Source organism: Pantherophis guttatus, chromosome 6 (genome assembly GCF_059756535.1).
Source record: "Pantherophis guttatus breed Tessera chromosome 6, ASM5975653v1, whole genome shotgun sequence".
In the NCBI taxonomy this organism is placed as follows: Eukaryota; Metazoa; Chordata; class Lepidosauria; order Squamata; family Colubridae; genus Pantherophis; species Pantherophis guttatus.
Window position 1 is genome coordinate 16,909,817 of NC_142068.1, and position 22,264 is coordinate 16,932,080.

The following is a 22,264-nucleotide window of genomic DNA, read 5'->3' on the forward strand; positions in this document are numbered from 1 at the left end:
GGGCTGAGAGGAACAAGTGGTTTTTCAGCAAGGAGAAACCTACCAGTAGGTTATTTCATTTAGGAAAGAAAAATGAGGGGGACACACACATTCATTATGGGGGAATTCATAGCTCTAAAGTATCACTTCATAGAAGTACTTCGTAGTGGTTATTGACAACTATCTGAATATGAGCCAGCAGAATGAGAGAGCTTCTAGAACAGTGTTTCTCAACCTTGGTAGCTTGAAGATGGGTGGACTTCAACTCCCAGAATCCCCCAGCCAGCAGCGCTGGCAGGGGGATTCTGGGAGTTGAAGTCCACCCATCTTCAAGCTTCCAAGGTTGAGAAACACTGTTCTAGAATGACTAATACAGTTCTCAGCTACATTGGGAGAAGCTTTATACCTAAGATATCTGAAGTTCTTATCTCCCTCTACTCTGCACGGATGAGTCTATACCTGAACCCCAGATTTCCAAAAGAATATTGACAGGTTAGAATGAGTTCAGAGGACAATGACAAAGATGATTGAAAGACTTGAGGACAAGCCTAATGACAGGGCAGACTAAGAAAATATGGGATGTTCAATCTGGAGAAGAAAAAAAAACCCTCCAAAGACTTGGTTTCATTGTTCAGGTATATAAAGGATGCCATAGGATATATCATCAGGAGCTATATTTCACTGCCATAGAAACCAGAAATAATAATGGGTGTAAATTGCAGCTACCTATATTTAGTTTAAATATAAGGGGGTGGGATTCTGACAGTAAGATCTATATAAAGTGGTACAGCCTATCTACAGAGGCTGGAAGTTCTCATTCCCTGGAGATTTTTCAGAAGAGGCTCTCAGATGCCTCTTAAGGATGTTTCCTTGGTTTTCTTTCACACTACAGAGGGCTGGATTTGAGAGTGCTTGTGGTGCCTTCCAAATTTAGAGTGCTTTGATTTTATTATCCTTACTGAAAATAAATGCAGCTATAAAGAGTAGAAAGCCAGCAAGCTTTGTAGAAAATTGGGGAACCTAAGAACTGAAGAAGCTTCTTGGAGGAGAAGCACAATGTTTTCCAAGGAAAAACAAAACCAAGAAAGTCCAGTTGTCTTTTGAAAAGCATCTTTGGAATAAGAACATAAACAATGTCCATCTGGTCCAGCTGCCTGTTATCACATTGGCCAACCAAGTGTACCAGGAAGCCTAGTAGTCTCCTTCAGAGGAAGCCACACTGCCATTAAAGCTAATAGCCATTGATTCTGATGTTGTTAGTTGTGAAGTCATGTCCGACCCATTGCGACCCCATGGACAATATTCCTCCATGCCTTCCTGTCCTCTACCATCCTCTGGAGTCCATTTAAGCTCATGCCGACTGCTACAGTGACTCCATCCAGCCACCTCAATTCTCTGCTGTTCCTTTCTTCTTTTGCCCTCAATTTTTCCCAGCATTAGGCTCTTCTCCAGTGAGTCCTTCCTTCTCATTAGGTGGCCAAAGTATTTGAGTTTCATCTTCAGGACCTGGCCTTCTAAAGAGCAGTCAGGGTTGATCTCCTCTAGGAATGACCGGTTTGACAACCTTGCAGTCCAAGGGACTCGCAGGAGTCTTCTCCAGCACCAGAGTTCAAAGGCCTCAATTCTTTGGCGCTCAGCCTTTCTTATGGTCCAACTTTCACAGCCATACATTGCAACTGGGAAAACCATAGTCTGGACTATACACACTTTTGTTGGCAGGGTGATTCTGATAACTTCCACCAATTAGTCCAATCTTTTCTTTAAAGCCGGAGAAGCAGTAATAGCACCACATTTCAAGATGTCCCCAAGATGAATTAGAAAGGAAGGGCAATCTCTGTTAATCTCACACGCCCAAGAATTTGCATAAGGAATCAATTCTCTATCAGCAGTTAAAAGTTGGATAGAATTTTTTAAAGTATGTTTTTCTACTTAAAAATCAACAGATGAAAAGGTATGTCAATCAAACTCCTCATATCCTCTTTTTTTTCCTGGCAAAGCTTCTAATGTTGCTCCCTCTTGGCTAGTTTATTTTTCTTCTCCTTGACTAACTTACCTCGCTCCCTCTTGGTTAGCTTTCCTTTCAAACAGAGGAGATTGCTCCAAATTTCTCTTGGATATTTGTTAAGGCTTTGAGGCTCCTTAGAGATAGTTGCATTTTAACCTGATTTTTTTTTTTATCTTGTTCCTTTGCTTTTTATGGTGGTTTCAGTGATTTGTTGAATACTATAGTTGCAACACCCTGTAGATATCAGGATTGTCAATATTCCACACTTGGAATATTGCATCTAGTTCTGATCCCCACAATACAAAAAAAGATGTTGAGACACTGGAAAGGGTGCAGAAAAGAGGAACAAAAATGATTAGGAGGCTGCAAGCTTAAACATACAAAAAACAGTTACAGGAATTGGGTATGTCAAGTCTAATGAAAAGAAAGGTTGGGGCAGGGGTGAAATCTACTTATCTTCCTTACCAGTTCAGAAATGCATGTGCCCCGCGTACGTATCACATGTACACGCAGACCCTCTGCACATGCGCAAAACCTTCTGCGCATGTGCAGAGGGTAAAACCAGGAAGTAACGACATCCATGCGAGTGGGCGGAGCCTTGCGCCGCCATTGCTACAGGTTCTCCGAATCACCTGCCACAATCGCTACTGGATCCTCGATCTGGTCCAAACCGGGAGCATTTCACCCCTGGGTTGGGGGGGGGACATGATAGCACTGTTTCAATACTTGAGGGGCTCCTACAAACTCAAGAGAATTTAGAATAGAATGTATAGCTGTTTAGGAAGTAAAATACTGTATACTTAATATATAATGAAATAGGAGATATGTAAATTTGTATATAGATTAAGGAATATATTACTTATTAACTTGAATTTGGCGCAAATGTTAGAAACCAGATATATTGAGCAATATCCATTGTTTTACTTTTAAACAATACGGAGGATCCTGGATCTGTGCACCTTCCGCCGCACTCTATAGACCTTTTTATTCCACCAGGCAGGCCTGGCCTAACTTTCTCCCTCTTTTTAAACAATTTAAATAATTTTAATATTTTTAATACTCCAAGTTTAAATTTGTTTTAAATTGATTGGGGTTTTAATTTGTCTGGGCCAAACTATTTAATTCGATTTTATTTCTGCTCTTTAAAGTTTGTATATCTGTATTTTATTGTTGGCTGTTCACCGCCCTGAGTCCTTCGGGAGTAGGGCGGTATATAAATCAAATAAAAGTAAAAGAAAGTAAAGTAGGGAAGGGAAGAATGGAAGGCTGAGTCAACCTTGAGCCAGTGAGATTTGATCCGCTGATCTGCTGAACTAGCAGTCAGCTGTAGTAGCTGCAGTATTGCACTTTAACCACTGCGCCACCTCGGCTCTTTATCTTGTGTTGCCTCTGTAGATCTTATACTTCAACTCTTAGAAGTTGGAAATCATGGGATCCAAAATACCTAGAAAGCAATAGGGTTCGGAAAATAGAACATTTTTATGAAGTGGCCATACATGGAATGTTCCCATAACCACCCCTAGCCGCACCAGCAGATAATGTGGAACTAGGTAACATTATAATTGTAGGAGACAATGTTTATAGAGATTCCCAGTCATCTAGATCATGGTTTCTCAAAGGTGCTTTTTCAAAAGACGACCGGACTTTGTTTTTCTTTGAAGATGTTTCATTTCTTCTCATCCAAGAAGCTTCTTCAGTCAGAACGGAAGTTAATATTCTCCAGGAGAGAATGTTAACTTAAATGAAGCATTTCATGCATTCTCCTCATGCCTACTTCTGACCTTACATTGCCTTTGAGAAATTTAATTCCTTCTCATGTCATATTTATGTGAACATCTGATTCTTGTTAATGAAAAGGAGAAGGGAAGCATTTGTAATATGAATGGATAGTTGAACCACTGAAGATTTCATAGCCCGTTTTAAGCTGACTGAGGCAAAAATCATCACCTTAATTGTGATGTGTCAAAATGGTCTCCAGCTCTTGCTTGGTTGACTGGGCTGGAGACAAAATTAAAACTTAGGATCTAGGGGAAATAATCTATTGATGTTCTCTATTAATGCGACGAATAAAAATGGAAAGATCTTCATCAATCGCAAGGGACTTTTAACAAGCCAGGACATATTGGCTAGATATCCACAATTATGCATGTATTATGTCAACATTGATAATTAGCAATTCATCCATATAAGCTCCTCATATTTTCAGCATTTCCAGGTGAACAAGAGATTTAGCATTCCCTTTTGATTCCTAATTACAAATCTGATACTAAATAAAGTAATGAATTTGTGGCAAATTCATTACTTTATTTAGTATCAGATCTGCAAGTGGGCATCGCACACCACCCAGAAGCTACCATACAAGGACAAATCATACATTGCAAAGATCACTTGAAGGTGGGAGATACTTCTAATGTAATCTACAGGATCCCCTGCATGGATTGCCTATGTGGATATGTAGGACAGATGGGAGGAAGCTAACCATCAGATTGCAACAACACAAGCGAGCAGTCAGACCAGGAAACCCAAACTCACTGGATAGCCTCACATTGCAATGAGCAAGAACATACATTCAATTTCAAGGCTACTAAAATTGTTGGCTGAGCAGGTACAAAAATAGCCAGGGAAAATTATTGAAGCCTAGGAAATGGGCATCTCATCAGTCAACAGTGTTGATTTACCACCAGTTTATCAAGTGCTTAGGAGTCGAGGACTTGGCAACAAGAAACAACAGCCAATGAACTAAAAACTGGCAATCAACATCCCAATCAACAACTAAAAAGTCACACATAATCAGGCACCACATAAACACTATACATGGAATAGCCCAAAACACACATTCAGGTGAGAGAAGTTTCCTGAGGATGGGCTCCTGCACGAGTCCGAAAGTTTGGAAGTCTGAACCTCTGGTCCTGGTGATCAACCCAGTTTGGATCTGGCAACATTATCCTGGGACATGTAAGTTTGCCTTCATTCATGAGTATCAGGTTAAAAATGTGCAGAGGTCAACAGGCTTTCATAAATAAGTATCAAGGACAGAAGTTCATCTACAAAGCTTTTTCATTTAGTTCATGTATTAACCTGCCAGTTAGCAGGTGTCCTGTAACTAGATCCAGGCATGTGCAAACTAACATCTGAAAGAAGTACAAATGTGAAAAATGAAAGCACGCTTACATCAGACAAATGATGTGTCTGCATCAATAGATTTTTTCTCCACAAAGAAAGCACAGATTCATTTCATGTTTGCATTACAAAGTTGTCCCAGCGAGAAAGGCAAAGGAAAGACTGGTGGCATCATAAAGATGAATACATCTTTGGAGCACCAGGATGTGAAAGATCAGCAACAATTTTTCTCTGAGTCACAAGCAAATTACTGGAAATCTTTGGAAATTAAACACGCTAAGAAGTGTTATACAGGTAGTCCTCATCTTATAACCATTTGTTTAGCGGCCATTCAAAATGACAAGGGCACTGAAAAAAAGTGATTTATTGCATTTGTGGTTGTCATAGCATCCCCATGGTCACATGATCAAATTTTGATCGCTTGGCAACAGGCATCTATTTATAATGGTTGCAGCATCCCAGGGTCTTATGATCTCCATTTGTGACCTTCCCAGCCAACTTCCAACAAGCAAAGTCAATGGTGGACGCTACATTTTTTTTACCGATCACATGATTCACTTAACTGCAGTGATTCTTGGGGGAGGTGGGGGGAAGGTCATAGAATCAGGTACAATTTACAATAACTGCCTCACTTAGCAACAGAAATTCTGGTCCCAAGTATGGCTTTAAGTTGAGGACTGCTTGTACAATAGACATGTATGAAGATGTTTGAAAAAAAACAATTATGGACAAAAATTTTAATGGTATATGCAAGCTTTGTATATGTGCATAGCAATAGCAATAGACTTATATATCACTTCACAGTGCTTTGCAGCCCCCTGTAAGTGGTTTACAGAGTCAGCATATTGGCCCCCAACAATCTGGGTCCTCATTTTACTCACCTCGGAAGGTTGGAAGGCTGAGTCAACCTTGAGCTGGTTGGAATAGAACTGCCAAACTCCTGACAGTTAGAACAATTAATCAGTGGAACAACTTGCGTCCAGAAGTTGTGAATGCTCCAACACTGCAAGTTTTTAAGAAGACATTGGATAACCATTTGTCTGAAGTGGTGTAGGGTTTCCTGCCTAAGCAGGGGGTTGGATTAGAAGACCTCCAAGATTCCTTCCAACTCTGTTATTCTATTCTATTCTATTCTATTCTATTCTATTCTATTCTATTCTATTCTATTCTATTCTATTCTATTCTAAATACTAGGCAATAAAAGTGGTGTCAGGGACTACATTGTGACATTCAGTCAAGTTCAGTCCTTTATTTGTTTACCCCTAATGGACAGAATCTTGCCAAACTAAAGCTATAAGCTTCTAACTATTGGATGTATTGGATTGGTGCTCTCTGAGCTTGGATGTTTTCTTTAAGACATTTCATTACCCAAACTAGGAAAGATCATCAGTTCTAGTGATGATGTGCTAGTGACACTAGCACTTATGATGTTACCTAGTTTGGGTAATGAAACATCTGCAAGAAAGCAACTAAGTTCAAAGAGCACAAAGAACCGCTCATTTCAACCTTGAGCTACAAATATTCTTCTTTATTGGTTTCATACCTTTTGCTTTGGATAAGTACGCCTTCCATCTGCAGCTCGATCTGTTTTCAGTCCAACAAATAGATAACACACATCAATGCATGTCACTTAAATCTTCCATGGAAAAAGAAGAGTCATAAATCAAGGAAACACCAGAAATTGTATCTTCTGTAAACCAATTATAACAAGCATCCAAGAATGTAAATCAGTATGCAATAAATTCTGCAAAGGATATTTTCTCTGCACATGGATTTTCCTTCCTGAAGAGAGCAGGAAAATGCTAATTTTAATAAACAGAATTTCGTTTTATACACAAAGGTATTATTAGAAAGATTTATACTGATAAACGTCACAATCTACCACGAAAAACATATATCTAGGCTAGTCAGCGTCTCTGATTTGGGATGGCAGTGGGTTGTTGATCACTTTTACACTAAACCCTGTTTGCCCACAGGGATGTTATGACAGGAGGCAACATCAGAGACTCAGCTAATGGATAGATTCTTTATTAGAGAGCGAGCACAACCATACTTTACGCCCAGGATCAAGATAATCTACACTTTACTGCACCACAACACAAACTTTCTGTCTTCAAAATTCTGTAACTTATGCAGTGAGACTGATTGCCTTATAAAATTCATTGCTTGCAGAGCTAATAAATCCAGTGATGTCAACCAGATCCAAAACAACAGATTCCATGGTGATTCATAATGTTCTAAATTAAAACTCCCTGAACATGATCCAGACTGAGTTCAATGCATGTATTCCATTTAAATTCGTGTGTAGTTTAAATGTAGTTGAGCAAAAGCCTCTATTTTATTTTATTTTATTTTATTTTATTTATTTTATTTTATTTTATTTTATTTTATTTTATTTTATTATTTTATTTTATTTTATTTTATTTTATTTTATTTTATTTTATTTTATTTTATTTTATTTTATTTTATTTTATTTTAGGCACCACCCATCTCCAAGTAACTCTGGGCGGCTTACAATACAGTAGTGGCCAAAATTGTGGAAACCTTTTGGAGAAACTGTATTTTTGAGGTTTGATGGCTAATAACACCACTTTTATTTTTGTGGAGTTTCAAGATAATCCTATTCCACTGATGGAATGGCCTGGTATTAGCCCAGACCTTAACCCAATTGAAAATCTATTGAGCCGGCTAAGGAAACTTGTTAGTCAGAAGCGACCCAGCAATAAAACCCAGTTAATAGAAACAATTATTCAATCTTGGTTTCACGTTATAATAGCTGCAGAACTTTCCATGGAAAGACATTGTAAGGCCGTAATTCATGCTAAAGGTTACCCAACTAAGTATTAACTGACATGGTGATCATTTTTGTATATCTCATTTTTTCTATAGTGATAATTTTTGTATATCTCATTTTTTCTATGGTGATAATTTTTATCTCATTTTTTCTACATGTTTCGCTTTTCTTCTTTATATTGTAACTGCTATTCTAATAGCAAATCCTTCATAAAAGTTATTGCATTACATTCTTGATTAAATTATCTTTCCATTGACATGTAATTTTATGGAACAAGTCCAAAAAATAACCAACACACTCAACAAGGGACCGCACCTATCTCAACCCAAGACCTGGAAGAACAACCAAATCTTCAAGGCTTTACAGAATGACAACAGGGTGAGAACCACATGGAGTTAAGAAGATTCTCATTCCAAACTGCAGGCAAGGCAACATAGAAGGCACACTTCCGGGTCCCAATAGACAGCACTGTTTAATAAAAAAGGAGCTAATTCTGCCAGTTCTGCTGGCAGCTACTAGCCTGGTAGAAACCATGGGAGATGGACAATCCTTCATATAAACTGGCCTTATGCCAACCATAGCGGGGTTTATGGGTGACATCTCACACCTTCAATTGCATCTGAAATCAGATGAGCAACCAGTGTAGCTCACAAAGTAGAGGTGTCACATGAGCATAGGCAAAACACACCCATCCTTGGCTACATCAATGCATTCTGGATCAGTTGAAGCTTCCAAGAGGTTTTCATGTACGGTGCATTGCCACAGCTGAGCCTTGAGTTAGGATGTGAATGACTATCTGAAGGCCCCCAAGATTCAGAAAGGTTGTAACTGGAGCAGCAGATGGAGCTGAGCAAAGGACATAGCTAGTGTCTATTTTTCAAATAAGTCCTGTGGGTCCAATGGGACCTCCAGATTGTGCATTACTCTGGAATGGGGAAGCGCTGTCTCATTTAAGAGGATGAATGGAGAGTTTTTATTTAGAAATCTTTTTAAGTACACAAGGACATATATACTTATTTTTTTCTTCTATTCAATGAGCCAACAGTGTGTGGCAGCAGTCAAAAAAGCCAATGGAATCCTAGGCTGCATTAATAGAAGGATAGAATCGAAATCATGTGAAGTTCTAGTACTGCTTTACAAAGCCTTAGTAAGACTACATTTGGAATACTGCATTCACTTCTGGTCACCACAAATATTAAAAAAGATGTTGAGACTCTGGACAGAATGCAGAGAAGAGCAACAAGAATGATTAGGGGGCTGGAGGCTAAAACATACAAAGAATGGTTACAGGAATTGGGTATGTCTAGTTTAATAAGAAGGACTAGGGGAGACATGATAGCAGTGTTCCAATATTTGAGGGCTCCTACAAAGATGAGGGGGTCAACCTATTTTCCAAATCACCAAAAGTCAACATGAGAAATAATGGATAGAAACTAATCAAGGAAAGAAGCAACCTAGAACTAAGGTGACATTTCCTAACAGCGACAGCAATCAACCAATGTAATAGCTTGCTTTCAGAAGTTGTGGATGCTCCATCACTGGAGACAACCATTTATCTGAAATGGTATAGGGCAGGGGTCAGCAACCTGTGGCTCTGGAGCCACATGCGGCTCTTTAGGCCCTCTGCTGTCCGGTGATCCCACCACTGGCTGGCCCCGTCCCTCGCCCTCCCCTCCCAGTCACTCCTCGCCTGGCCTGAGAAGGTAAGGGCAACAACAGGGGAGGGAGAAGCGGCAGGGGCAGAGACAGAGAGATACAGAGAGAGGGGGAGAGAGACATAGAGAGATACAGAGAGAGGGGGAAAGAGGGAGGGGAGAGAGAGATACTGTATGTCAAAAGAGTTTTGTGGTTCCTGGTGTTTTTTAACAACTGGTTCTCTGCCCTAATGACCGGCTGTGTAGGAGTGGCTAGGGGTTCATGTGACTGGTGGAAGTGAGTGACATTGAATTGGCCACGCCCACCCAGGTTTTGTGGCTCCTGATGTTTTCTTTTATGTGGGAAACGGGTCCAAACAGCTCTTTGAGTGCTTAAGGTTGCAGACTCCTGGTATAGGGTCTCCTGCTTGAGCAGGTTGTAGGACTAGAAGACCTCCAAGGTCCCTTCCTACGTTCTAATATTCTATGTTTTATGTCTGATTCTACATACAGTACATACATGCATACATAGTATATTTGTATATCTAAGCTTAATACATCTTCTTCAAAGACGATTTGGCTACAGGGCTGACCAAATGATTTACTGATAGAGGATAGTGTTTAGCTTCAGAGAAAATAAAAAATAATTGAAAATCTATTTCATGTGGTAGAGCTATTCAAGAGAGACAAGAAGAAAACATTCTGGAAAGACAGGCCAAATAATTGCATTTGGAGTTTGATTTGCATAGTTCTCTTAACTCAGATGTATGGGTGTGCATAAAGTAATAACAAATATGTGATACAGAGAAAAAATGAATTATGGCTGCCACTGGAAGCTTGTAATGTTATTTATTAGCATTTCGTTCCACAAGAATATCAAAACATCGCTCTTCGTTATTTTTCTTGCTGTTTGGTGGTGTTTTTAGAATGTTTGTAGGAGATGTTTTAAAATGTATAATATTCATCTATCACCTTTCAGTTACAAGTTTTCCATGTGATGGTAGCTGCTACATAAAACCAGACAATGTTTGCTACATTCTGAAAAAAAAAACTTTGTTTGGGCGAACAAAAATATTAAAAGCTGCTGTGCATTGAGTCAGACTGTTAGTCCTCCTCGTATGGTTGATGGAGACACGACAAATCTCCAGGATTTCAAGCAGTTTTCTTCAGATCTGAAAAATGGGAACGGCCTATTAAGCAAAGAGAAGTAACTACATTTAAGCAACACACCCTAGGGTTGACTGCAGATGCACCACATCTGGTTTTATGGCATCTCTATCTTTTCCCTTGGATGGAAGATAGAAGACATATGCCTTACAATCATAACTGGTCCCTCAAGCAATTTCTGCTGCTTTGAGTAAAATAAGGATGATGTCACACTATTCAAGTTGAACTGAGTCTTTTCCATTTGCAAATGGAATGGAATGGACTGGGCTGGGCTGGGCTGGACTGGACTGGACTAGACTAGACTAGACTAGACTAGAATAGAATAGAATAGAATAGAATAGAATAGAATAGAATAGAATAGAATAGAATAGAATAGAATAGAATAGAATGAGTCCCTTTGGGGAGAAGGGCGGGATATAAATTCAATAAATAATGATGATGATGATGATGATGATGATGATGATGATGATGATGATGATATTAATAATAATAATAATAATAATAATAATAATAATAATAATAATAATAGGAAGGGAGGTCTTCTAGTCCAGCTCAAGCAGGAGAACCTATACTATTTTACATAAGTGGCTGCCTAGTCTCTTCTTAAAAACCTCCAGTGATGGAGTGCCCACGATTTCTGAAGGCAAGCTGTTCCATTGGTTAATTGTCCTCACTGTTAGTTTCTCCTTAATTCCAGGTTGCTTCTCTCTTTGGTTAGTTTCCAACTATTGTTTCTTGTCCTGTCCTCCTGTGGTTTGGAAAATAAACTGACACCCTTCTTTTTGTGGCAGCCTCTCAAATACTGGAATACTGCTATGTCGTCCCTAATTCTTCTTTTCTTTAGACTAGCCAAACCCATATCCTGCAGCTGTTCTTCATATGTTTTAGTCTCCAGGCCCTTGATCATCATGCAGTTTTGGAGAGGAGGAATAACTGTCCTCACATGGAGAAGCATACAGGTAAATCCTCAGCTTATGAGTGTTTGCTTAGCGACCAGTGAAAGTTACAACAGAGCTAACTTGGAGCTACTTATGATCTTGAAGTTAGGCTCTTTGCAGTATCTTGCGGCCACATGTCCATATTTTATGACAGTTTTGCCAAAAAACCAAAATTTACTCCTGGTTTTCAACAAAAACGTGCCCCTAGCAATTCATTTTTTCACTTAACAACTGTGACATTCACTTTACAAATGTATCCCAAAGGTGCTTTTTCAGGAAGCAACTGGACTTTCTTGCTTTTTCTTTGAAGACGTTTCGTTTTTCATCCAAGAAGCTTCTTCAGCTCTGACTGGATAGTGGGGAATGGAAGGATTTATATTCCTTGCAGACAGCTGGTCATTTGCATCCTTTTAGAGAGTGGTTGAGGCCACTTGGAGATTTATCTGTGTCCTCAGGGTCACCTGAGTGGTGCTTCTGGTTCCTGTACTCTGCAATTTTTCTGGAAATCCGTTCATACTGACACACCATTGGAAAGTTGTTCATCCCGAATAGCCTAGCTAAAAGTCTGTAGAGATTCTCAGTCATCCAGGTCATGGTTGTCCCAAAGGTGTTTTTTCAGGAAGCAACTGGACTTTCTTGCTTTTTCTTTGAAGATGTTTCATTTTTCATCCACGAAGCTCCTTCAGCTTCTTCAGCTCTGACTGGATGGTGGGAAACGGAAGGAAAGAAAATGCAAAAATGTCCAGTTGCCTCCTGAAAAAGCATCTTCGGGACAACCATGACCTGGATGACTGAGAAACTCTACAAACTTTACAAGTGTAGTGTTCACTGATGACAATTGCAAAAAGGGTCATAATGCACATAACTGATCCATTGTGCAACCGTCACAACTTAAAACCATGATGGGCAGGTTCAGGGGTGGGTTCTACTTACCTTTGCTACCGGTTTGCAACAGGGCCGTGCATGCGCAGAAGCATTTTGATGACGTGGGGGTCAGTGGGCGGAGCCTCCCGCCGGTTTTACTACCGGTTCTATAGAACTGATGCGAACCGGGGGCAACCCATCACTGGGCAGGTTCCATTAGGGTCGTAAGTGAAGGACTACTTGTAATATGCATTTCTTGTACCTTTGACTGGACCTACAAATTCGACCATACTGATACCAAGTTGGGAACAGTTTCACAGCCATATATCAAAAGCATAGGTTATTAACTTCATATTCTTATATTGAGCCTTTAGCCAGGTGGCATGTATGATTATGGCATCAAAATTGTACAAGCATATAACAGACGAAAAGTGAATAAGAGTTAAGGACACATTCAGATCAGAGGTGGGTTTCAGCAGGTTCTGACCAGTTCTGGAGAAGCGGTAGTGGAAATTTTGAGTAGTTCAGAGAACCGGTAGTAAAAATTCTGACTGGCCCCGCCCCCATCTATTCTCTGCCTCCCAAGTCTCAGCAGATCGGGACGAAATGGGGATTTTACAGTATCCTTCCCCTGGAGTAGGGTGGGAATGAAGATTTTACAGTATCCTTCCCCTGCCACATCCACCAAGCCACACCCACAGAACCGGTAGTAAAAAAATTTGAAACCCACCACTGATTCAGATAATCCATATCTGATTAATTTTAAGAAGATAGGGAGCGGTCTTATATGATGTCAGATCCCTGTAGCCTTCTGGAATATCAAAGAAAAGTATTTCCAGACCTTAACAGTAGATACTAAGGTTTCACTAGGATTTTCTCCCTATTTATTAAATCCTTTAAAAATGAATGGGCAGAAGTAAACCATTTAGAAAAATTGTTCTCTTGCAAAATTACCATTGGATCAAAATTTCTCAATTCTCCGCTGTCCCATTTGGTTTCATTACAGAGAGAAATGTTTTGGTATATGGCATAGTTCCTGTTTAAATTTGAATGTACTGTCAGCAAATAACCACAGTTTTTGTGAGAGCTCAAAACATTTCAGACTGATACTATCCCCAGATGCATTTAGAGAAAGGAAAAATTATAACTATAGGCTAATGGAGGATTTAGGGATTCTGTTAAAACATTGTTTAGCCAGCGTTCCTTAGGTAAAGGTAAAGATAAAGGTTTCCCTTGCACATTTGTGCTACTCGTTCCTGACTCTACAGGGCAGTGCTCAACTCCATTTCAAAGCTGAAGAGCCAGCGCTGTCCGAAGACGTCTCCGTGGTCATGTGGCCAGCATGACTAAACACCAAAGGTGCACGGAATGCTGTTACCTTCCCTCCAAAGGTGGTCCCTATTTTTCTACTTGCATTTTATACGTGCTTTCGAACTGCTAGGTTAGCAGAAGGTGGGACAAGTAATGGGAGCTCACCCCGTTACACAGCGCTAGGGATTCGAACTGCTGAACTGCTGACCTTTCGATCGACAAGCTCAGCGTCTTAGCCACTGAGCCACTGCGTCTCTATAGCATTCCTTAAATTCTCATCAAAAGAGGTCTACTCTAACTTTAGAGTTAATCTCCTGCCCCAAAGATTTTATATACCCTACTTAAAATACATTGTTATGTTTTAAAGAATCCTTTCCCAGTTTTCCCTCTCAGAATGGAGCAATAATTTGGAGAGAAAGATCAACTCTTCAGTTTTTGCTTAGATTCACATGCTACTAACGTAATCGCTTGCTAAAATGGAGGGAAAAAATGTATATGAATTGTCATGTAAACCACGAGTCCCTAACACCCGGGCCAAAATCTGGTACCGGGCCATGGCCCAACAGAAAACCGGGCCACACAAGCCAGGGGGTGAACATGCGAAACTCCATTTGCCAAGTGGCAGACACGCATAAAGTAAACATCAGTCTACTGAAATCATTTCAACCACATCTCTAGCTTGTGAAATCTTTTGTGCAACTGTCCTAGCTTTAGGCCCTTAACCGTTTTTTGCAATATGTATTTGTTCTAAAACATTCACATCCTGGACATTTACCACATAATCAGATGGACCTTCCATCTGCTACTGGTAACGCCTAGCATTTTCGTAAGTTTTCTTTACATCACATTTGCTTTGATATTGCTTTGAATTCTCCTGCCACTACTTTTCTATTTTATACTATGCTGAGTGTTACTTCCAATCTGGATTAACCAAGTATTACATTTTTATGAAGCATGAGAACAGACGTAAGAAGGCCCAGTCACTAGCACCAAGGCATTTTAGTCTGAAATTTGTTAAGTTAAATACTTTCATCTACTGGAGATGTAATATAATATGGATTCTCATTCCTTCAGATTCTGGATCTAATACTCCACTTTTTAGTAACATGATCAAACCATTTTTTCCCTCTGAGTTTCTTTCATTCTTTTTTTGCTCAGATTAAGCAGGACTCCACTGAAGTTTGTTAACCAGTTTAAACCAAAGTCTGTTTTGCGAATAATTATCTTAAGATACTGGTTTCTACAAAAAGGCAAAATAATATTTGGAAGAATATCTTAATGCGAAATCACAGGCAGACCAGATCTAGTTAGTCCAATCTCTTTCATAATACAATTATGAGGAAAAAGGAGGCAGATAAATATTTGTAGGCATGGAAGATGCATGGAATTTGCTGCATTAAGTGAGAGATTAAATGGATTTAATCCTCACATTAAGTATGGGAGGTTTAAATTATTCCATACTGAAAAGTCAGCTAGGTTTGAAATTGAACCTTATTTAACACTGTGCCTCTGTGTGTATACGCATCCCTTTGTCAGTGTTGACTCTTGATAATTGCCTGGACTGGACAAGTCACTGAGCTGGAAGGATTTCAGTGTCAGATACAGTTGCAAAATATTTGTTTTGCTTTTAAGAAGACTGACCCCCCCCCCCAACATAAACCAGCCTCTTGCATTTGTTTTTCCAGAACAAACCCATGAAAATTAAGTTGCAATACGAAGGAAGGCAAATTAAGATTCGTACTTTGCACGCACAAAGCTTTCTCTCTTGTTTGTCCTCTGCATTAAAGCTGCTCCTTCTTCCCCTTCCGCAGATCTTGTAAACAAAATTGTAGGCTATTGGTTTTCACGGGGGCCTCTTGAGACAGTGCCGTCAAGGCTTAAACGTGGTCCGGGCACACCTTGAACAATCATCTGGATAAGCCTTAAAACTCTCAAATGAACAAAAGTAGCTTACAGCTCTTAGCTCTAAAGTGTCAGGTCTATCATATTTTTCCAGGAAACAAAAGAAAAAGGGGGTTAAGAGCTGTAGAAGAGATCCTCTTAAAGTAATAAAAGAATAATTTTGAAAAGTGGGGAAATAAAAAACTCCTGAGAGCTAATTTGTTGACATTATCTATCATTGGGTCATGAGTCCCTGTGTGTTTACCTCCATCAGAACACAACAAGCTTTGACAGTAGAAAATGTGTGGTTAAGGACTAGTGCTATTGCTTACCAATGGTCGCGCCAATAATCTGGTAGGGGGAAAATCAATATAGCTATTAGCAACTGTTGACAACAGCTTGGAAAAGCAATAATCACCTTTAAAATCTTTTGCGAGAGGCCCAGCGATCAGCCAGTTTGTTAACCTGTCTCTAAGCAAGTTTATTGTAAAACTGACACACACAGACATACAAATTGGTCTTGGTGAGACTGCGGTAGCTAATGTTTGGTTTGTAACAAAGGGCTTCTTTCTTACTGAGAGAGTACTGTGACCCAGGGCGAAGAAGAATTGTCTGGGATTTGAAGGAAAGAAAAAAAAATGTAGGCATGACTATAGTTGTCATTACTTATGTATCAGTGGTGGATTTGTACTGGTTCGCTCCAGTTCGGGCAAACCCTTAGCGGCAGCGGGAAGCTGTGTCCACCCACCCGGATGTCATCATGGACGCTCTGCGCATGCACAGAAGGTACTGCGCATGCGCAGAAGTGCTGCATGTGAGCGAAGCGAGTGCACGCTCGTGTGCTCGCGCACTCAGTTCCGAACCGGTAGTGAAAGTAAGTGAAACCCACTACTGCTATGTATATTTGCTTATTTGAATATAAGGATTCTCTTGTATCAAATTCAGAATTGTTGGATAATAATCTTTATGGACAGGTAGCCTGTCGATTTACGGCCGCGATTGAGACCAGAATTTCTGTTGCTAAGCAAGATGGTTTGTTAAGTGAGTAGCACCCCATTTTGTCACAGCAACCTTTTTGCCATGGTTAAGTGTATCACTATAGTTGTTAAGTGAAACACTTAAGCAAACCCTCACACGCCCCTTTGAATTTGCTTGTTGGAAGCTGGCTGGGAAGGACAGAAATAGTGACTACATGGTTCCAGGATCTGTTGTGGTTCACCAGCATGCGGAGCTGGCAGCGGAGTCAGACAGCGACGGGGCTGAGGAAGAACATGGACCAGTCCTGGAGGCTGGGGAAGGCCCGGATAAGGGCTCTGCATCGGAGGCAGAGATGGGGCCAGGGCCATCGGGGAATGATATGCCCGGAGCCTCCAGAGGCTGACAGTAGAGAGGCAGAGGAACAGGAGGAGCCTGTTCCTAGTGCACGTATGAGAAGAGCTGCCAGAAAGCAAGAGCAGCTAAAGCAAAGAGGACGACTCGAGAGTAGGGCCAAGAGATGATTGGCCCCTCCCATAAGGCTTAAAAGACCAGCAACGGTTCTTGGGCTCTTTGTTGGAAAACAACGTTGATAGTCTTGCTGCACTTATCTCTTGTCGGCATCTTCTGCTTTTGAACTTTTGCCAAGAGAAGCCTTTGGCAGTTTGCCTAATTATACCAAGGTTGGTGATTAGACTGAAGAATTTGTGTTATGAAGAGTTTGTTTTAATTTAGTTTGGACTACGCTGAGAATGAGTTAATTCTCAGCTGTTCTAATAAAGTCTGTTTGTTTTGGAACTGTTTGCGTCGATTACTACCTGCTTGGGCCTGGGTCACAACAGGATCCTGCAACTGTCATAAACACATGTTGGTTGTCAAGGACCCGAACGATGACGTGTGATCATGCAGCAATGTGAATCTTGTTCATGTGACCATGGGGATGTTGCAGCAATGTGAAAAATGGTCATAAGACACTTTTTCAATGTCATTGTAACTTTGAATCGTCACTAAACAAATGGTTGTAAGCGGAGGTCTACTTATACAGCCAACATTCAGGTATTATTATTATTATTATTATTATTATTATTATTATTATTATTATTAATTGAATTTATATACTGCCCTTCTCCCCGAAGGGACTCAGGGCGGTGAACAGCCGAAAATTAAAAAACATACAATATAAAAGTTAAGATGACTAAAAATAAATTAAATTAATCGGCCTCCCAATTTAAAACCCCAAGCTATACAATTAAAAAACTAACCCATGAAACCTATTCAGGCCAGGCCAGCTTGCTGAAATAAAAACGTCTTTAGGGCCTTACAGAAAGTGTGGAGATCCGGGATCAGTCGTATTCCGAGAGGTAGCTCGTTCCAGACGGTGTGTGCTCCCAAAGAGAAGGCCCTCCCCCTGGGGGCCGCCAGCTGACATTGCTTGACCGATGACATCCTGAGGAGGCCCTCTCTGTGAGAGCATATTGGCCAGTGGGAGGTTATCGGTAGCAGAAGGCGGTCTCGTCTTCTGCTACCCTGGTCATAGGCCAAGGTAGTCCTTGGCCTATGACCGTCATGGAAATAATCAATCAGAATAGAGCTGGAGACTCTATACCCATGATGGCGAACCTATGGAACGCGTGCCCGAAGTGGCACACGGAACCATATTGTCTGGCACACGTGGCGTCACTCGTTCCTCTTCCAGGTTTCTGGCATGCATGCGCACATGATGATCAGTTGGCCTTTGTGCGTACAGCAGTGTCAGAAACTGGAAGAGGTGGTCTTCTGTTTTCCAGCGTGAGCATGTGCTCCGGCCAGCTGATCGTCTCGCGCGCATGCGCGCCATTAACCAGAAGACTGGCTGGCTGGTGTGCATGTGCGCGCCGGAAACCAGAAGTTCAATTTCAGATGCGCACATGCCCACTGGGCAGCTCCTCTTCTGGGACGCATCCCAGATGCCAAAAAGGTTTGCCGTCACTGCTCTATACCATTTCAGATAGATATCTGTACAGTTTTTTCTTAAAAATCTCCAGTGATGAAGCACCTACAACTTCTTTTTTTATATATAAAAGTTTTTTAATTTTTATTTCTCATAAAACATGTATAAATGTAGAATCTCTTTAACCATTTTTATCACACATATTTTCTTTTGGTTTCCATATTGTTTCATTCTTCATCCTAAAACTTTAAAATACATTTGGAGTTGCTTTTCTACCATTCCATATCTCCCTTCTTTCACAACAACCATTCTTCTCCTTCTCCCCCTTACCCTTCCCTCCCTTTCTTCTATTCTTTTCAACTTTCTTCTTTCCTCCTCTCCTTCCCCTTCCTTTCCCCCACTCCTCCCCGCTTTCTAACCCTCTCTCCTACTCTTATTTCCCCTCTCTTTCTTCCTCTCCTTTTCCCTTTCTTCTCTCTCTCTCTCTCTTTTCCTCCCTTCTCCTCTCTCCTTCCTACCTGTCCCTCTACTCCTCTCTCCCTAAGCACCTACAACTTCTGTAAGCAAACTATTCCACTGGTTAATTGTCCTCATTGTTAGGAAGTTTCTCCTTAATCCCAGGTCGCTTCTCTGCCTGATTAATTTCCATCCATTGTTTCTTGTCCTGCCGTCTGATACTTTGGAAAATAAATTGAACCCCTCTTCTATGTGGCAGCCTCTCAAATACTGGAATACTGCTATCCTATCACCCCTAGTCTAGCTTCTCTAGACCAGCCATACCCAAATCCTACAACCCTTCTTCATATGTTTTTGTCTCCAGACCTTTAATCATCCTAGTTCAGTGTTTGCAAACCTTTTCAGCACTGACTGCTGAAACAGGAGTGCATGCATGCATGCGCGTGCCGGAAACTGGAAGAGCAGCCACCCAGTGCACATGCATGTGCTGGGAAGATGATCTTCTGGTTTCTGGTGTGCATGCGTGCTTGCATGAAGACCAGCTGTCCGGTGTGGATGCATGTGCTGAAAACCAGAAGATCATTTTCCCGGCGTGCGCATGCGCACCTGGCGGCTGCTCTTCCGATTTCCTGTGCTCGCGCGGGCATGAAAACCAATTGACCAGCATAATGGAAACTGGAAGAGCAACAGGAGATCTGGCAATGGGATATCTGTCGGACCCCCTGCAGCCAGCGACAATCCCCAATCGCCCGGTGCATTCCCACAGACAGGGCCTCCTCAGGGTGCCGTCGGCCAGACAGTGTTGGCTGGCGACCCCCAGGGGGAGAGCTTTTTCTGTGGGCACACCCACCCTTTGGAACCAACTTCCGTTGGCACTCTGGATGGCCCCTGATCTTCGCTCATTCCACCGCAAGTTGAAGACCTGGTTGTTCCGTAGCCTGGACTGATGGGGGGTTTTTAATGAATTTTAAACTGTTTTAAATTCAATTTTAATTTTATATCGTTTTAATAAGGAATTATGCATTTTACTGTTGTGAGCCGCCCTGAGTCCTCGGAGATAGGGCGGCATATAAATTGCATTAAATAAATAAATAAATAAATAAATAAATAAATAAATAAATAAATAAATAAACAGGCAATGGCTCGCGAGCCCGGAGAGATGGCTCTGCGTGCCACTTCCGGCACATGTGCCATAGGTTCACCATCACTGTCCTAGTTGCTCTTCTTTGCTCTTTTTCCAAAGTCTCAACATCTTTTTTGTAATGTGGTGACCAAAATTGGATTTAGTATTGCAGGCGTGCCCTTACTAAAGCTTTATAAAGCAGTACCAGTGGTGAAATGTAAAATTTGTTACTACCGGTTCTGTAGGCGTGGCTTGGTGGGGGGGATAATGTGACTGGGTGGGCGTGACTAATTTTTTTTTTTTTTTACTTTTAAAACCATTTTTTCTACAACCTCTTTGGCCGAAGAGTTGTAAAAAAAAATGCTTTTAAAAGCCTCTGACGATCAGGGAACTCAGCTGGGATCGTCAGAGGCTTTTAACAGCATTTTTTCACCCGAAGAGGTTGTAGAAAAAATGCTTTTAAAAGCCTCTGACGATCCCAGCTGAGCCACGTGATTATCAGAGGCTTTTTTTTTTACTTTTAAAAGAGGTTGTAGAAAAAATGCTTTTAAAAATAATTTTAAAAAGCCTCTGATGATCGCGCTGCTCAGCTGCGCAAGGGGGGGAGGCAGGGATTTTTGCTACCTGTTCTCCGAACCACCCGCCGCCACCGCTACTGGATTGGGCGATCCGGTCCGAACTGGGAACATTTAACCCCTGAGCAGTACTAATATTTCACATGATTTTGATTCTATCCCTCTGTTTATACAACCAAGGATTGCATTAGCTTTTTTGGTTTCTGTCGCACACTATGTCACAATAGTTGAAAGTCAAGACATCCAAGTGCCCAACCTGATTTTTGTGACATTTTTTTGCAACAGTCGTTAAACAAATGTGTCAGTCATAAATTGATTCTCATGGTCTGCAAGCAAATTTACTGTCTGCAATGGGCAGACAAAATAAGTAGGAAAAAAATAGTCAGAAAAAAAAATCACGAATTACAATCACCTGACTACAGGATACTGAAAATAACTATAAATGCAGGCTGGTTGCTAAGCATCGAAAATGTGATATCATCTGACCACAGAGGGACGCTCATGGCATTGAAACTTCAAATCATGGGTCATAAGTACCTTTAGTACTTATGCTGTAACATTGAACCTGCTAAATGACAAGTTGTAAGTCAAGGATTATCTGTACTCCCCAGAGTTAGATGTTAAAAAGTTCTACCGTATGATGTCCCTTTGAATCTTTGACCTAAACATTTGTTTGCTGTTTTCGAAGGAGTGTAATTCTGAACCCTGCCTATTTTCGCAACCATCTTCGTCAAGCTGCCATCTTCCGATGCTTAGAGCGATATTCTGAAGCTGCAAGGTAGGTTTGTACCCCTGATTCATGGGGCAGCTTTCCTGCCTCAATTTCCCCTCCCCCCCCCCCTTTTTTTTCCTTTTTGCAATCTACAAAGGTTAAGAAGACCATGGAAATAACCTATGCCTCATTGCATCACACCTTCCAACCCAACCTTCTGGTTTTCTCCCTTTCCCCCAATAATAGAGCCTTTCATATACCTTGGGCTCCAATCAGGGGTGGGCTGCTGGGGGTTCGCAGGGGTTTGGGAGAATCTCTAGCTAAGATTCTGTGCAGTTCAGAGAACTCCTGGGTGGCCCCACCTACCCCACCCAACCGTTCCCAGGAGTCCCCACATGGCCCATTTTGGATACACATAAATGCAGGGCATGTGCAAAGGTTTGGGGAGGGTGAAAAATGGGCCTACCAAAATTTGGGAAGTTTGGGCCCATTTCCGGCCTCCAGAGGACCTCCGGAGCCTGGGTAGACCGTTTTTGCCCTCCCAGAGGTTCGAAGAAAACCTCCGGAGCCCGGTGAGGGCAAAAACACCTGTCCACCATGGTGCAGGAGGCCGCTAGGCCACGCCCACCATGGCCACGCCCACCCAGCAACCAGGCAGAGAACCCTTTGCTAAAAATTTTGAAGCCCACCGGTGGCTCCAATGTCTATAATATGAAGAGAGTTGAAGTGGAGTTCTCGGACCAGGGATGGTATACATTAACCCAGGGGTCTGCAACCTTAAACACTCAAAGAGCCATTTG

At 41.2% G+C, this 22,264-nt stretch overlaps 1 protein-coding gene across 3 annotated transcripts in view; it reads left to right on the forward strand.

Annotated features, from left to right (window-relative positions):
* Nucleotides 1–22,264, forward strand: part of SPATA16 (spermatogenesis associated 16) — a 211,815-nt gene that overhangs the window by 64,180 nt on the left and 125,371 nt on the right. For 2 of the 3 annotated variants that reach the window (XM_034438961.3, XM_034438964.2), the window contains exon 4: nt 21,441–21,530. The exons of the other annotated variant lie outside the window; for it this stretch is intronic. In XM_034438961.3, the coding sequence (XP_034294852.2) occupies nt 21,441–21,530 (90 nt within the window). The remainder of the gene's footprint in view (nt 1–21,440; nt 21,531–22,264) is intronic. 3 annotated transcript variants of the gene reach the window in all.